This window comes from Polypterus senegalus, chromosome 13, assembly GCF_016835505.1.
Source record: "Polypterus senegalus isolate Bchr_013 chromosome 13, ASM1683550v1, whole genome shotgun sequence".
Classification (NCBI taxonomy): Eukaryota; Metazoa; Chordata; class Cladistia; order Polypteriformes; family Polypteridae; genus Polypterus; species Polypterus senegalus.
Genome location: NC_053166.1, coordinates 49,352,419 through 49,369,450, shown reverse-complemented (window position 1 = coordinate 49,369,450; position 17,032 = coordinate 49,352,419). Strand labels below are relative to the sequence as shown.

Sequence of the window (17,032 nt, the reverse complement as noted above, 5' to 3'; positions counted from 1 at the left end):
GTGTGTGCTAAATCCACACAAGTGTAAATGGAAACAAGTTAGAGGGAGAACTGCTGGCTTTGTCATTTGCATCTTATTGCTAATAAGCAATTAAAAACACTGAATACAGCTGTTTAAGACTGAAATAAGCAAATAAGAGTGAGGAATGTTAACAAGCGAGACAACTAAAATGAAGCATCAAAGTATCACTTGAGCAATAAGTGCTTTACTAGCAATAATTGACTTCTCATTAAGAAACTGTGTTGAAACAAAAACATGCAGCCGCTGCAGCCCTCCAGAACTGACATTGCCCACCCTTACATTAAACCATCATTAATCTTTCCTTTTGACTGTCATAGTTGCTATTTTCAAGCAATGACAATCACATCACCAGAGACAATTTAGAAATTATTGACACATATTTATCGATTAATGGTGTCCATACTGTCACTTGTATAGAGTACATTGAAGTTCTCGTTTTCATATGCTAATCAACATACAACGTGTCGCTGTTCTGCACTGACATGATTAGTAAATATAACAAACTGAAAACTTCTGTCACCTTACCAGAAAAAATATGAGAATGTATCTGTCATGTTTGGAAACATGACGTTTCATTCAAATGCTGATGATGCTAAGTTGTACTGGTAACACTTTCATTTAGGTACTGTAGAGATTCATCTAACAAGACCATAAACACTTCTTTAGCTCTCCATATCTCTTAGAAATCATCAGTAAACTGTTTATTTATCTCTGCAATCTGACCTTGTAAGAAAACTTCACTTTGGAGTGGTTTGAGGTGGCTTAACTGAGATACATTTCTCTTGATTTTACGTATTTAACATAAGAGATGTGAATCCTTCATATTAACAAAGAATTTTACCATCATGTCAATATGCCACACTGCACAGAGAATGAATAACTGATCTATTGATGTTTTGTAAGTGTTATGAAGACCATAAGACCCTTTGCTGCGGTCTTATTACATAAAAGTAAAGGACTTTTGCAGTAGCTAAACTAAAGTGTTACTGCTGTATTTCCCAATAGGACTGATTATTAACTCATTAATGCACTTGTTTTTACATGGCACACAAAGACCAGCTTAAATTCCCACTGCTATGGATAACGAAATATTTTTAGATTTATATTTTACAGTGTTTTAAGCCTGTACTCTTTAATTCATATTATTTCACCATTTTATGTTATTTCATCCAGTAATCTGTTTTATCATTCCTCATGCTGCATGACATTGTGCAGAAGACAGTTTCTAACAAATACTGGGATTCATTTTAAACTACACTGCTCCTGAACCTGTCCTATATGAAAAAAAGCTAAAACAGACTGGCAGATTTTTCTCATAGATTCTAATCTGAGTTTATCCAAATTGCTACAAAATAATGTGTGCCAAAGACATATAATTATTTTTAGCCTGTGTAAAATACATCTAATATTCATCCATTTTCTTAACCCACTTGTCCAATGCAGCACCTATCACAGCAGTCATCGAGCACAAGTCAGATACAAACACCTGGACAGGGCCCAGTCCATTGCATGGCGAATACACACACACATTCACCTAACATCGCAAATCTTTGGACTGTAGGAGGAAACCAGAGCAACCCACTTGGACACAGGGAGAGCATGCAAACTCCTCACATCTGGGACTGGAACCCAGATCTCCTTGTTGTGAGGCAGCAGCACTACCACTGTGCCACTGTGCTGTCCTAATCTACTATTAAATATTACATTTAAAAATGTTAAATAATGGTTTAATAATGTATCAAAACATTTCTTTTGTTTTTTCAGTTATTTAATGAATGTATTTAACCTGCAATTGCTCCATCCTGGTATGACGTTAATCTACACCCAGCCCTGCAAGCAGGTCCCCCAACTTGCAGGCAAAACTTGACGGTTGGTGGCAGGATTGGCATCCCAGCCACTGTAAAAAACCTCACACTGTTCAAAAGAGGTGCTTAGGTGTCACCCGTTGCATGGCTGCATTCAGACCTCAACCCATTTGGCTCGCCGTGTGTTGGTTGTGGAAATGAGCCATAATCAGTGCATGCTCCCAACCTCTCTCTCTCTCTAATTAAGGTAATTGCTATGGTACAGCACTTCTATGACACTAACTGGAGTCCTGGCCACTGTCTTTGTGGAGTTTGCAGGCTCTTTTCATGATTTTTCTTCCACATCCCAAAGACATGCATATTAGGATAACTGGCAGTGCTAAACTGGCATAGAGTTATTGTGTGTGGGCATGTGGGTGTGAATGTGCCCTTCAAATAACTGGTGCTCTATGTGCTGGGATGGCTTCCAGGTACCTTAACCTGCTACTAGATTACATGAATCTAATAATGAATTTATGGATGGATATGTGGTTATATGCAAATACATTAAGATAATGAGTATTTTTTTTTTCATTTCATAGTCACTTGAACTGCAGCATGGTTCAGGCTGACAAATCATCTGTGTGGAATGTGTCTTTTCCCCAATGTTTTCTAAGATTTGTCAGATTTCTTAGTGACTCAACATTAGCCTGCAGTTATTGAGGATGTGCATAAGTGTGCAGGGCGATTGAGTAGTACCCAGTTAGAACTGGTTTATACCATATGCTAGTTGCTGCTGGCATAAGCTCCAATATAAACCATGGAAAATGTGTATGGAAAATGGACCTTTGGATTAAATTTCAGACATTCTAGTTGCCCTTATGAAAATTTTTATGCTTTATGCTTAAGGCATTGAAATGAATTGCTACAATTTAAAAAATACTGCTATCTGAAAGTTTAAAAACCTGTTCCTCAATATTTTGTATATTTATAGATTAACTGTAAGGGCTGAATGTCCCATGCATTTAGAAGATTTTCCTATGGATGCCCATGCTTGTCCTCTGAAGTTTGGCAGTTGTAAGTTAATTTCAATTCAAATCGTACATTTGCATGCTGTGATTCAGTATTTGTTGATCTTTTTCTACCTCTTTTTTGTTTTAACTATAAGATGCTTGTCTGATTTTTGCAAACATGATTTTCTATAGCTTTTAAGCCTTACATTAATGTTACACAAAATACAAAAAAAAATTATAATCACCTTGCAGTTATCCTATACATCTCTTTTTTTTTACTTCAGCATATCCAATGTCAATTTTCTTTTTTTAGATGCTTACACTCGTGCTGAAGTGGTGTATGAATGGACTAGGGGGGCAGCTCAGTCTGTAGTTGTAGCAGAAGATGGCTCACGATTAAATCAGTATGACTTACTGGGACAAACAGTTGACTCTGGCATTGTCCAATCAAGCACAGGTAAGCTACAAATAAGCAAAAATTTTGTTTGATTTCACATTTTCTTGTATGTATAATATGCAGTGTCTAATACATGTATATTACAATGTAAAAGTCTTAATGCAAAATGTAAAATCAGAATCAGAATTCACTTTATTCGTCAGGCACACTAATGTGTACTAGGAATTTGTTTTGATAGTATTGATGCAATTTGTCTTGGTAGTACCAAATGACCAAGATAATTATTCTTTGTCTTTAATCTAGAATTAAATTTAGATGGACTCTGTGAATAACAGTCACAGCATAGTTGAATGTTAGATTTAAGAGGCATGATAGCACAGTGGTGATCAGTGCTGCCTTATACCTTGGGGAAACTGGTCTTGTATCCTGGCCCCAGTCACTGTCTGCATAAAGTTTGTACATTCTCTCTGTGTTTGTGAGGATTTACTGTTAGATATTTTGTTTTTATTTCCACTTCATCCATTTTCCAACTCGCTGAATCCGAACACAGGGTCACGGGGGTCTGCTGGATCCAATCCCAGCCAACACAGGGCACAAGGCAGGAACCAATCCTGGGCAGGGTGCCAACCCACCACAGGACACACACAAACACACCAGGGCCAATTTAGAAACACCAATCCACCTAACCTGCATGTCTTTGGACTGTGGGAGGAAACCCATGCAGACATGGGGAGAACATGCAAACTCCACGCAGGGAGGACCCAGGAAGCGAACCCGAGTCTCCTAACTGCGAGGCAGCAGCGCTACCACTGCGCCACTGTGCCATCCTATTTCCACTTCACCTCCACTCCAACTCATTGACATGTACCACAGCATCCTCAGACCTGTTGTTGTTCCAATCCAGGGTCTTGATATGGGGCAGAGTCTGTCCCTACAGCATCACTGCAGCGGAGAAACCTACTGTCACCAATGTACACATGTGCGGTCAGACAGGAACAGTTTAGAATTGCCAGTAAACATAATATTTGTGTCATTTGGAAGTTAACAGAAACTGTATTACTCAGAGGAAGATCTGCACAGACACAGATGGGGATGCACAACCTCCACACAGACAACAACAAGATTGGGCACCAGATTCATGAGGGGGAGTTACTAACCACTGTAGCATTGTGCCGCCAATTTCCTGAAAATGAAAAATAAATTGAATACGTGCACAAGGCATTTTACTGAATTGCCTAGGATTATGTTAAAGGGAGACAGGAGAAAAAGGCCCTAATGATAGGAAGGATGGAAGGATGAAAGTCTTATGGTCAAACCTTACAGAATGTGTTTCATCCAGCTTCTCCTATATAGCCATACATAAGCAACTGTCTACAACAATTAGCTACTAAGGAGCAAAAAGTAGCCTTAACGCTAAATGTAAACCCAAAACATGAAACAGCTACACTGACTTTCTAAAATAGATTAGAAGGCTTGCTAATTTTATTGAATATGCAGGTCTCCAAATCTAAGTAAGTGTGGTTTCTGCAATGTTGTACATAAATGCATGTGATCACGCACATGATTATAACTACAGTGTATCACAGGAGGATACATTAAATACATAGAAAATGTATCTTAAATATGCAAACTAAGTGTGAAAAAAACCAAAATTGCTTCCGACCCTGACCCTGACCCTGAGGCTATTGTCGTAAAAATGCTTGTGTTACTTTAGGATGGTTAATGAATTAAGGTTGGCCCAATAAGGATATCTGCATGTCATTCCTCTGTAATAAACTGATGTCCTTGTTCAAAGTTTGTGTCTGTTTTGGGCTCAAATCATGCCAAGCTTTCTTTGTCTCTGTAATAGAACAAATGTATTCAAAAACTAGACAGAGGAAAGATATTAGTATCTATCTCTTGCTGCAAGCAGCTCATTGGTCCAGTGGTTAGTTTTGCTGTTTCATCTTAGGTTTAAGTCCTGTGCTTGGTTATCTTTGTGTTTTGTTTTTTTTTTTTGCTGGCTACTCCATTTCTTCTTGTGCATTCCCAAAAATATGTGTGTTAGGAAAATTAGCTCCTGCAAACTGTCATGGTGTTTGAAAGTTGGTGTGCATCCTTTCCTTATAAGGGCTATAAGGTTAAGCTCCAGCACCCCACAAACTTAAGTTGGCCAATTTATGTATACATGATTCATATTGTTGCTTTACAAGAATATGTTTAATAAAGAAATGTTCTTATTTTATAGTAGGAATCAGTATCTATAGTAGTTATAGTAGTAGTAATTTTTACATTTGTCATTTTTTTTTATTAAGAACTGGAGAATATATTAAGAAATGTAATAATATTTTTGTAAAAATTATAACATTGTCTCAAATTAATAGGACCATTTTCCAAGTTTGACTTCAATATATTGATGTTTTTGGTATAAAACTGTGTGTTTGGCTTTTACCAATTCTTATTTTGTTTTGGGTCTGCCCTATTGTTTCAGGTAATTCTGTAAGAAAAAAAAATTGAAATGTACAAGGAAAATCCATTATTAAGTTATCATTGAAATATATGTATTGTAGGGAAAGACTCCTACCTCACTAAGATAGCTCCCCCGGGACGAGCCTGCCTTTGCATTGTGCAGAGGAGACTTAGCAATCATGGCTAAGTGTTTTTGACATTCCCTGTAAATTGTAAGCAACCAGTGGCTAGACAGTTTCATTTTTGTGCTTGTAGTGTTGCCACTTTTTGAAAGAACAATATCATGTTATTAATTGCCAGTTCACTTTTTAAAGTAGTCTATGTGATACATGGATAAAGGAGCTCAGGAAGCATAGTCCCAGCAGAATTGGTATAACATAAAATGCAACATGTGATTTCTCACAGCCTGAAATGCTGATAGGACAGAGTCGCAACTTGTTAATTGGAGACCTGAGACTATGTACAGCATGACATGTTAGAGCTGTTCATGGCACTCCCAAGTGAGTCTGAAAAGCCTTTACATTGTGTAGAGCCTTAATACAGTACAGTTCCGCTGGCTTTACAAACATTTTACATGTCTATATGTCACACTTCAACACCAAGACTAAGAATAAACATCTTCTTAACGATCCTAAAAGAGCATAGCAAGACTTTCTGGAGAAGGGATTAAGATACTGGTCCTATCTCACAAATGATACAGCAAAAAATGTATTATGTTTTCATGTACAGAAATATAAAATTTCTATTGTATTTGCATTTGTATTTAACCAGCCGAGATGGGCAAATGTAACCCCTCTTCAGGTCACTACATTGGCTCCCTGTAGCAGCACGTATTAAGTTCAGATCCCTGATGCTTGCCTGCAGTGTAGTCAATGGGTGGGCACCTGCGCATATGGAGACACTGGTGAAGTCCTATACTATACTATCACTCCTTCAGCTCACCCAGAGTTTGTTTCTATCTCCCTCAAATCACTCCTAGGCCCAGGGTTAGCCTTGTTATAACATCACCTGTAAGAGCAACCTCTAGGAGCTCATGATGCCCCTATAAGGCTGAGCCATACGCTTCCTTAAAAGGACACTTCACCACCACTGCTTGTCCTCTTAAATAGAAATCTTGGTCCCTGTTCTGTCAGTCTACAGCCTTGTGTTACTATCTTCTGCCCGCTAGCTGTGCTTCCTTCTGGCCACTTGTAACAGAGGATTAGGCACCTGTTTTATGGTACTATTACATATTACTACACAGACAGCTTCTTAGTTTCTACCTCTAGGTGCCCCTATATATATAGGTTTGATTCCCTGAGAGGGTGTTGCAGTGAGTGTGTACGCCTGATGAGCTCAGAATTAGGGCGAAACACGTGTCGTGTTCTCTTTGCATAATTTGCCAATAAAACTATTTAACCATTCTATGATTTTGTAATCTTGACTTTCAAAATAGATAGATAGATAGATAGATAGATAGATAGATAGATAGATAGATAGATAGATAGATAGATAGATAGATAGATAGATAGATAGATAGATAGATAGATAGATAGATAGATAGATAGATAGATAGATATGTTTGCAATGCATTTCTTATGTTGTCTTCTCCTTTTTATTTTCAGGAGAATATGTTGTCATGACCACACATTTTCATTTAAAGAGGAAGATTGGTTACTTTGTCATTCAGACATACCTGCCCTGTATAATGACAGTGATATTGTCACAGGTGTCATTTTGGCTCAATAGAGAATCTGTTCCTGCAAGAACCGTTTTTGGTAAGTTTTTATCCCTAAATCTACTACTTGAGAAGAATTGACTTTAATGAGAAATGAAAGAGCATTTTTGTCACACAGGGAGACTAAATATATGTGTTGGAAAATGTGTTATTCTAGCATTTCTTTACTGAAATTGTTTATAATTCTTTTAGCATAGAATTATTTCAACAAGTTTTTCAGATATCTTTATTTAAATAATAGATTGCTTTCCCTGGCTGTAAATAAAAAATGTATAAAAATTATTCATTTAAAGAGTAAGGCTGAAAAATGAGAACACAGATTGTATGAATTTTTTTTTTAATTCCTTAAAAACATAAATTGTTCATGCAGGTTGAGGTTTGTTGCCATGGTAATGATACGAGTGCTGTGGTTTTATGTATATTTATTTATTTTTAATAAGAAGTGCATATTATATTTTATATGTAATATAAGCAGTACACATTTCTTGCTTGGAATTTCTTAAACCGTGGGTTATTTTGGCTAGGAAGAGAGGTGTCCTGCCTTATTATTACAATTAACATAGAGTATCTGGTGAAAAAACTTGTTTGTTAGTATGCGAGATTGACAAACCAGAATATTCTTCAGAAAAGATGCTAAAAATGAATAATTTGCTAGGTAAGACCATCTCTACAAAAAAATTTATTTAGAAAAATTATAGACAAATGAAAGTTCAGTTAAGGGTTCAGGGAAGTCAGGACTCGGTTATGAAAGATGACAAAATAATATGCAAGTAAAAATATGATCTAGATATAGAAGATGAATTTCATATTGGGCAAGAATTCTGCATGTGAGAGAGGTCTCTTTTGTCGGGCTTATGACAAATCAGGCAAGTGCTTTACTCTGGATGGATCGCCACACTCATATGGGGGTGGGTTGGGGGTCTGTGGTATCAGACTGACATTGATGGAAGGGAAATATTTCTACATGTGTCAGAGCGTCAGAGGAAATGATTTTCACAAAATGCAAGATGTTGATTGATAGGATGCAGTCTGTGGGAAAGAAAGAACAGCTGCCACGGGAAACAAAAGAGACGTGATTCAAGGCAGCATCAGCTACCTGACAAGCAAGGGCAATTTCAGTGAGCAGCCAAAACGCAAAAGGCTTGGTGATCATGTGCTCTCCATCTGATTAGTCACAGAGGACATTTTTAGCTTTCTTACATAACATGGAGAGTTACATTGCATCAGGTAAAGTACTGTGATGAATATGCACCAAGGAAACTCAAAAGCATCTCATTTGAGATTAAACTAATATTTCAAGTGTCTGGCCTTCTCTTCTCAAGAGTCCTTTATTTTCAGGTGTACTGGATATTTATTATTAATAATATGATATGTCAGAAACAATGTGCAACTAAGGCATTCTCATTAATACTCTTCCCACATATTTCTTTATTAAGAAAATATTTCTCTATCAGAATATCCCCTTTGTTTAATTACTAGCAAAGCTGTTTATAGCCTGATAAATTCTCACAGTTAATTGTTTCGGCATCTTTAATGTATTCAAAGTAAAGCCCAGGAGCAAATAACTAATAGCAGCATTTATGCAGTGCCCTGGACACTACCTTTTCTGGTAATAAGAGTGCTGTAAAATAGTATTACAGAGTAATTTGCTGCCTGCAGGGAAATTAGCGTATTATTTATCACAAGTCCACTGTTCCAACAATAAATTAAGTCCTGAGGTTTGTTTTTGCCCTCTTTGGTTGCTGTTCTAACTGATTGGTGAATTTATACACATCTCATTGAAAAAGCTGTTTCTTTAGATATGATTTCTTTTGATCATTTGTTTATATCAATGTATGTATCTCTGATGTAGGCTACATCGATATCTATGCTTTGATAATTTTAGGCCTTAACCCTCAACTTGTACCAAACAAAAGCACTGTGCCTTGGTTTATTATTTATGAGCCGAGGGACTGAAAGGCCTTACTACAATCTATCCACAGTTTGGAACAAAGTCAAATAATGAAAAGAATTCAAAGACAAAATGTGATGATAACAGACAAGATATGAATGATAAATGTGTATAATGTTTTTAGGATACCAGGTAAGGAGTTCTAGAATTAGGGTTACATTTTGGTTTAAGTTTCAATATTATCAGAATTCCTCGGGCACTATACTATAGCTATGGAATGTGCACTGGTGTAGCAAATATACAGCATACCTTCAGTAAAAATGCATTGCTACTTATTTCTTACCATTCATTTATACCAAATTTCATATTACAGTTCCATATTAAAAGGTCAGCACTCTCTTACAATAGAATGATATTATGGAGATCTAAACTAAACAGTAACAAATGTAAGAACTGGAGATGACCATCCTCTTTGAATAATAGTCACTGCAGTTTAAGAGCCTCAGTACACTGCATCACTCATTTTTTTAAACATTATCCTTAATTGAAAGGTTTGTTTACATATCAGCCTTTGAAATAAAACACGAAAGAAGCTAAATGTGTCATGAGTTACCACTTAATGATAGCCATATCAAAGCTGTGCTGTGTTAAAGTTGGAAGTTCAATCAGATCGTAATTCATGATTCTCTCGCTTTCTCTCCATAAATATCCATCTTTGAAGGCAACTTCTTTAATCCTAATGAGGGCTTCAGAGCAGAGCCTTATTTTATGTTTATTATATCATATATCGTATCATATTATACAGCATAGCATAAGCATAATGTATATGTATTTATAAGCCTATGTTGCCATCTCAAAGTACTTTGACCAATTTTGTGGCTTTGTAGCTCTCAAGTAGATTTCTTTATCACAAGTCCTAGAACCTATTATATATTTATACTGTTTGATAAATAATTATTTAATCATCAACAAGAGATAAAACACAGGCTTTCAACCAGAACATTCTTACTGTAGCTAATTGTTTAATTACAGTTTTTGTGACTCTGACATTCGTAGGAATGTACTCTTTAGAGGCCTCATGTATATAAATGGCACGTACACATAAAAATGTTGTGTATGCCCGTTTCCACAGGTGACATCCAGCATCAAAGCAGTGCTACAGTTTCTGTGTGCTCTCCCTTTCTTTTTTAGATTCGCATTCATGATGCAGGTTTTATTAAATACACCGAAATGAATTACATATCATTTACTAATTTATTTAACTTGATTGTAATCATTCTGTAACAATATAATGATGCAAGGAATGGCCGAACTATTCCAACTACCATGGCTGCTTTAGCACTGTTAGTTAGAAAGCACACATTTAGGGATCATACTGAGTTCTTTTTCCATGAAGATGACTGGCATGACTATGCTGATTTAGATTTGCTAGAGCTATCCTCTTGGAGCTGTGTGCTATTAGAAAGTTAGGATGTTTACTTGATATAATTTTTGTGATGATATGCATTAAGGTATGTATATTAAACTTTACAGATAAATTCTTAACTTCATTTAAATAATGTATATAATTAAAAATGAAACATGAGGGGAAATGGTGGCACGACGGAAGCACTGCTACCTTGCAGCAAGGGTGTCATGTCCCGGGTGTCCCACACAGGAAGTTTGTAGGTTTTCCTGGTGGGTTTTCGCAACGTGCTTCGGTTTCCTTCCAAAAGCATGCAGGTTAGAGGATTTGGTGATGCTAAATTAACACTGCTATTTTATGTGTGTGCTCATATTTACACTGCAATAAGTTGGTGTCCCATCCTGGAACCAGAAACACCCACCAGAAAAACATAAGAATTCCATGCAGGGAACACCCAAGACATGACCCCTTAATTGCAAAGCAGCAGCACTACTGCTGCACCACCATGCCTCCACATGTTTAATACATGCTTCATTGCATTTAATCATGAAAATGATATCAAGTATACATCTTCAGATTGTAAAATTTTCAGAGCTATAATATCATGAATGCAGTGTATTCTGTGGGGCAATCACTACCAGCACGCTCCAGTCGGCACAAGAGAAAGCCTGTTTAAGAAGCATGTAGCGATTAATGATTAGGTCGGGAAACACATAGAATACAAAGCATTTAACGTGCACTTTAGTTATGATGGGGCTTGAGGAAGTCTAGTAAATTAAACATTGATTTTAAGATGAAGTTTACAACGTTGTACTTTAACGACAAACTACAAGGTTAAAGTGGAAATTTCAAGTTTAAAGTTGACATTTAATCTCAACATAGCCCTTTCTTTCTTCACTGTGTTCCTATTTTTTTTTTCTCTCTGTGGCCCTTCCTTATGACACTCAGATGGTAGGCACGTCGACTTTGATATCTGACCACTTCTTTTTTATTTCCTGCATATTTATATTTATTTTGTGATTTTCTGAACTTGGACTTTGGAGTGCCTCCACCACGCTGCGCCACTCCGTCAGCTTCTTTTGTTGCTGATTATAATGCATAAGCCACCTAGTAGTACATGTTTCCTTGCTGCCGTTGAGCAGGACATCCATACCGCAGTCGCTGAAATTGTTTTATCCATGCACATTTGAAATACTCTTTTTACAGAATACTGAAGAGAAGGGGCTATTTATATTGATTTGCATATTCAAGTAGGTGACATTCTGGGAGGGGTCGGGGTGGGGCTGCGGGTGTGTGCATGTGCATTAAAATTCACGTTGATTAGGATTTATAAAGTGCGTAAAACTTTGCTTATACACAGTTTTATGCATCTGAATTTTTTGTGCATACTCATATTTCTAGTTTTGTCTTTACACTGTGTTTTAGCGTGAATTCTACACAAGGCCTTATGAGGCACTAGTAGTTATACATCACTAGATTCTGGATGAAAATAAGATGCTGTGCGAAGGGTCTCACCCTAGAGGCCCATATGAGTACACAGAAGGTGCTAAACAATGCAGAATGACATCAATTTTTAGAGAATTATATTGAGAGGTTATCCCAGCAGTGGAAAACAATTGCAGTCCTGAACTAAAGTGCCTACCAAATATGGTTTTGAGCAATCATCCCCTTCAGCCAGTCAAGTGTTTAAAAGGGAGGCCCTCTCCAAATGAAATATATATTGAAGGAGGATAAGGCAAAGATGAGCTTTTGGTTCCACAAACTGTACACAACACTTACATGTGGGTTACCTTGAAGAAGTGCTTATGAGAGTAAAGAAAAACATTTACTTGAGACATTTAAATAAAATTTTAATTATAATACAGAGATTCCAAAAGAATCAGATTAAGGGAAGAATTCCAGTGATTTAATTGTTGTTTAAAAGGCATATTAATATCTTTAAAAAAATGGAGCTACACTTTTGCTACCATCTACCTACATGATGTGAGCTAATAAATAACTACTAATAAACTACTAGATGATCAAAATAAAGCATCTACTAAGGAGTACACTTCTTCTTTCAGCTGCTCCCGTTAGGGGTTGCCACAGCGAATCATCTTCTTCCATATCTTTCTGTCCTCTGCATCTTGTTCTGTTACACCCATCACCTGGATGTCTTCTCTTACCTCATCCATAAACCTTCTCTTAGGCCTTCCTCTTTTTCTCTTGCTTGGCAGCTCTATCCTTAACATCCTTCTCCCAATATACTCAGCATCTGTCCTCTGCACATGTACAAACCAACGCAATCTCGCCTCTCTTTGTCTCTCAACCATCCAACTTGGTGTACTCATTTCTAATCCTATCCATCCTTGTCACACCAAATACAAAACTGAGGAAGTACACTTATTGATGTGTCCATCCATCATCCAACCTGCTATGTCCTAACTACAGGGTCATGGGGGTCTGCTGGAGCCAATTCCATCCAACACAGGGCACAAGGCAGGAAACAAACTCTAGGGAGGGTTCTAACCCAACACAGGGCGTGCACACACACACACGGGACAATTTACAATCTCCAATGCACCTAACCTGCATGTCTTTGGACTGTGGGAGGAAACCCATGCAGACACAGGGAGGACCCGGGAAGTGAACCCAGGTCTCCTTTCTGCAAGGCGGCAGCGCTACCCACTGCGCCACCGTGCCGCCCACATTGCAAATGTCATCATTGTAATTCTTTCTTCAACTGATAGTTTCTTTTTAGGAGGGAATAACAAGAAGACATAAATGCACTCACACCTACCAGCCTTCTTCCTATTATAGTATTTAGATATTTCAGATCTCATATTATAACATGACAAAGCACAACATAAGTGAAACTAAATTAAATCATCAACGACTTTAGTTTTATTAGCAAGTTTTCTATTTGTTTTTAAACAATTTAGAAGATTATTCAGAGATGTCTCCATATACTCAATTAATGCACAAACACAGAGTCCACACAAAGTTTAGTGATTTGTTAGATGTTTTTGTTTTTTTTAAACAAAACTGAATAAGAGACATTTTCAATAAAATGTGGAAAAAAACATGATACTGATTCCATCAAACAAATTAAAGTTTATAAATCCTTTGGAATTGCCCCAATTCTCAAGGAAACAGAACTTTAAGTTTCATTCCTTAGTTTTACTGAATTTTGATAGAATCCAGGAATTTTCAGTGGACATTCAGAACTAATTGTTTTAATACTGGCCAAAAGGTTATTAAAAAATGTCAGAGAATCATAATGTTTTGTTTACGAATACATGAAAAAAGTTTTGTTATATATTATTTACAGCCATGTGTCACCTATAACATTAAGGAGTAGCATGATTTTATTTTTCTTACAGTTACTAATGTAAAAAAGTCCTTTCCAAATGGCTTAGTCATGTTCATCAGCTTATCCTTTGTTAAGACATTTTCTTTCTGCTGCTTCAATCTGTAGCAGGGATATGTAAAAACCATATTAAGGCTACTGCACATAAAAGGAAATAAAAATGGCATGTCTCAGTGCAAAACATGATTGAAAATTTGCAATGTGAAATTCTGAAAATGCCAGCTTTAATGGCTGTCTGTGCATTGCATAGCTCAGATGATGGACCCTTTTCCTTTGCTTGCTCAGGACTCTTCCTACTATGTGTTTAATATACTTGATTTCGATTTCTTTCTGAGTAGCCGAGTGACACAGAACTTCATTAAAGGATAAAACAATCAGGGACTAATGTCTTCCAGGTGGCAGTTTAATTATACTCTGGAGGCTTAACATTCTCTGTACAGTCCGTTAAAAGCTATGTGTCATTTTAGGCTCCTTACGTTTTATTCAGAAACATAAGAATTTGGCCTTATAGAAAATATCACAAGCTAAAATGGATCCCAAGAGGAGAGTAGTGATTGCTGCTGTCTAGGGAGCATAGAACGATCAAAGTTATGTCTGTTCAAAGCAGAGGAAATTTTACTCAGTTTGATTGCCAAAGTAATATGACCAGGCACCATTCATTCAGTCTTTATTGTTTATAGCACATCTTACTATAACAAATGTAAGAGGCGTCTTCAAAAGGGAAATAATATGATACAAAAGAACAAAAAGTAACAATTGATATTATGATATCTATTATATATGAAGCTTGAGAAAGATACCAGTGTATAACTTTTATGAATATTTCAAAACAATAACAAACCATACTTTGGATAAGCTGTAAATATATTCTCATTAAGTGACTATATAGCCACTGAAGTTATAAAGGAGTTGATCAGCAGGCGGGACATAACTCTGTTGAGAATGATGAGACATATTTTTCACACTTTATGATGTTTGAGTATCAGCTAGTCACACTTTTGAAATTGAACTTTACCAACTCTTTCTTCACTATTTAAAAAATGACGTAATTTAAAATATGTCAGGGGTGGTGTATATGCATGATATCTTAACCTTGTGTCCTCATATTAAATACAGTATTCTTAATGAATGCTTTAATGCCTAAAACAAAGCTAAACTGGAAAAAAATAACTTTCATGTCAGTTGAGTGATCCTTTTATGTGATAGGCTTCCCTAGATGGTCTAATAATGGACTAGATCAAAACTGGAGCAGTTTAAAAACATTTCATGTTAAGCAAACACTTTTAGGCTTTGCCAACCATTAAAGAACGTCTTCTTCTTCTTCGGCTGCTCCATTTGGGGTATCCACAGTGGATCTTCTGTTTCCATAACTTCCTGTCCTCTACATCTTGTTCTGTTACACCATCACCTGCATGTCCTCTCTTACCACATCCATAAATGTTCTCTTAGGGCTTCCTCTATTCCTCTTGCCTGGCAGCTCTATCCTTAGCATCCTTCTGCACATATCCCAACCAACACAATCTCACCTCTCTGGCTTTGTCCAAACTGTCCAACTTGAGTTGATCCTCTAATGCACTCATTTCTAATCCTGTCCATCCTTGTCACATCCAATGCAAATCTTAACATCTTTAACTCTCTCTTTAACTCTGTCACCTACAGCTCTGTCTTTTTGTCATTGCCACCATCTCTAACCCATATAACATAACTGATCTCACTACTGTCTTGTAGACCTCCCCTTTCACTCTTGCTGGAACCCATCCATCACAAATCACTCCTGACACTCTTCTCACCCATTCCACCCTGCTTGCTCTTTCTTTTTCACCTCTCTTTCACAATCCCCGTTACTCTGAATTGTTAATCCCATGTATTTAAACTCATCCACCTTCACCAACTGTATCTCCTGCATCCTCACCATTCTTCTGTCCTCCCTCTAATTGACACACATGTGTTCTGCCTTGGTTCTACTGTCTGTCATTTTTCTCCAGTGTCTCCTCAACCACAATGTTATCCGCAAACATCATAGTCCACGGGGACTCCTGTCTAATCTCATCTGTCAACCTGTCCATCACCATTGCAAATAAGAAGGGGCTCAGAGCTGATCCCTGATGTAATCCCACCTCCACCTTAAATGCATCCATCACTCCTACTTCAGACTTCACCACTGTCACACTTCCCTCGTACATATCCTATACCACTCTTACATACTTCTCTGCCACTCCCAACGTTCTCATATAATATCACAACTCCTCTCAAGGCACCCTGTCATGTGCTTTCTCCATGTCTACAAAGACACAATGCAGCTCCTTTTGGCCTTCACTATACTTCTCCATCAACACCCTCAGAACAGCCATTAAAGAACATTTGTAATAAATCATCAGCAACACCATTGTCCTTGTCAGCTGTATAACAAAGCACTCATTTCTTATATTCTGTAAAAGAAAACTTCACTACTGCTCTTTTATTGAGACATTGCAACTTTTTAAGGTTCTTGTGGATGTGTCAGATTAATATATAGAGCCATACTGTGTCCATGATTACCAGTCACAAATTAATGAGACTACTGAGCATTCTTTTAAATGTACACTAAAGCAACAAGCAAAGATTGGCTTAACGGTGCAAGACATAATTTTGTGTTTTTACAGACCACGAAGTCTGTTATACATCCAGACAGCTAAAACTATAAGTTAAATAGGGGATTTAACTTAATTGTTTGTAGAAGACCTGTGTTTAAAACTAAATCACTCTATTGTCAATTTAAAGGTACACAAACTGACAGAATTAGAATGAATTAGCAATGTCAGTACTTCTTACTTTGAAAATTCTGCGCAAAACATAAAAAATGCTCAACAAATTGCTGATAATACTCATCTGGGTCTCTTGTTCATATCTCTATTTATTCAGGCTCATTTCCCTAATAGGGCCATGATTCCTTCTTTACATGGCATCCAAATAAAAAAAAAGTAAGAAGAGCAAGTCAAGGGACATTTATGGTGGTCTAAAATGCAGG

General features: G+C 37.0%; 1 protein-coding gene across 1 annotated transcript in view; it reads left to right on the top strand.

The window, feature by feature from the left end:
* Nucleotides 1-17,032, top strand: part of gabra1 (gamma-aminobutyric acid type A receptor subunit alpha1) — a 54,127-nt gene that overhangs the window by 14,742 nt on the left and 22,353 nt on the right. The window contains exons 6-8 of the mRNA XM_039775249.1: nucleotides 2,800-2,882; nucleotides 3,132-3,275; nucleotides 7,268-7,420. Of these exons, the coding sequence (XP_039631183.1) occupies nucleotides 2,800-2,882; nucleotides 3,132-3,275; nucleotides 7,268-7,420 (380 nt within the window). The remainder of the gene's footprint in view (nucleotides 1-2,799; nucleotides 2,883-3,131; nucleotides 3,276-7,267; nucleotides 7,421-17,032) is intronic.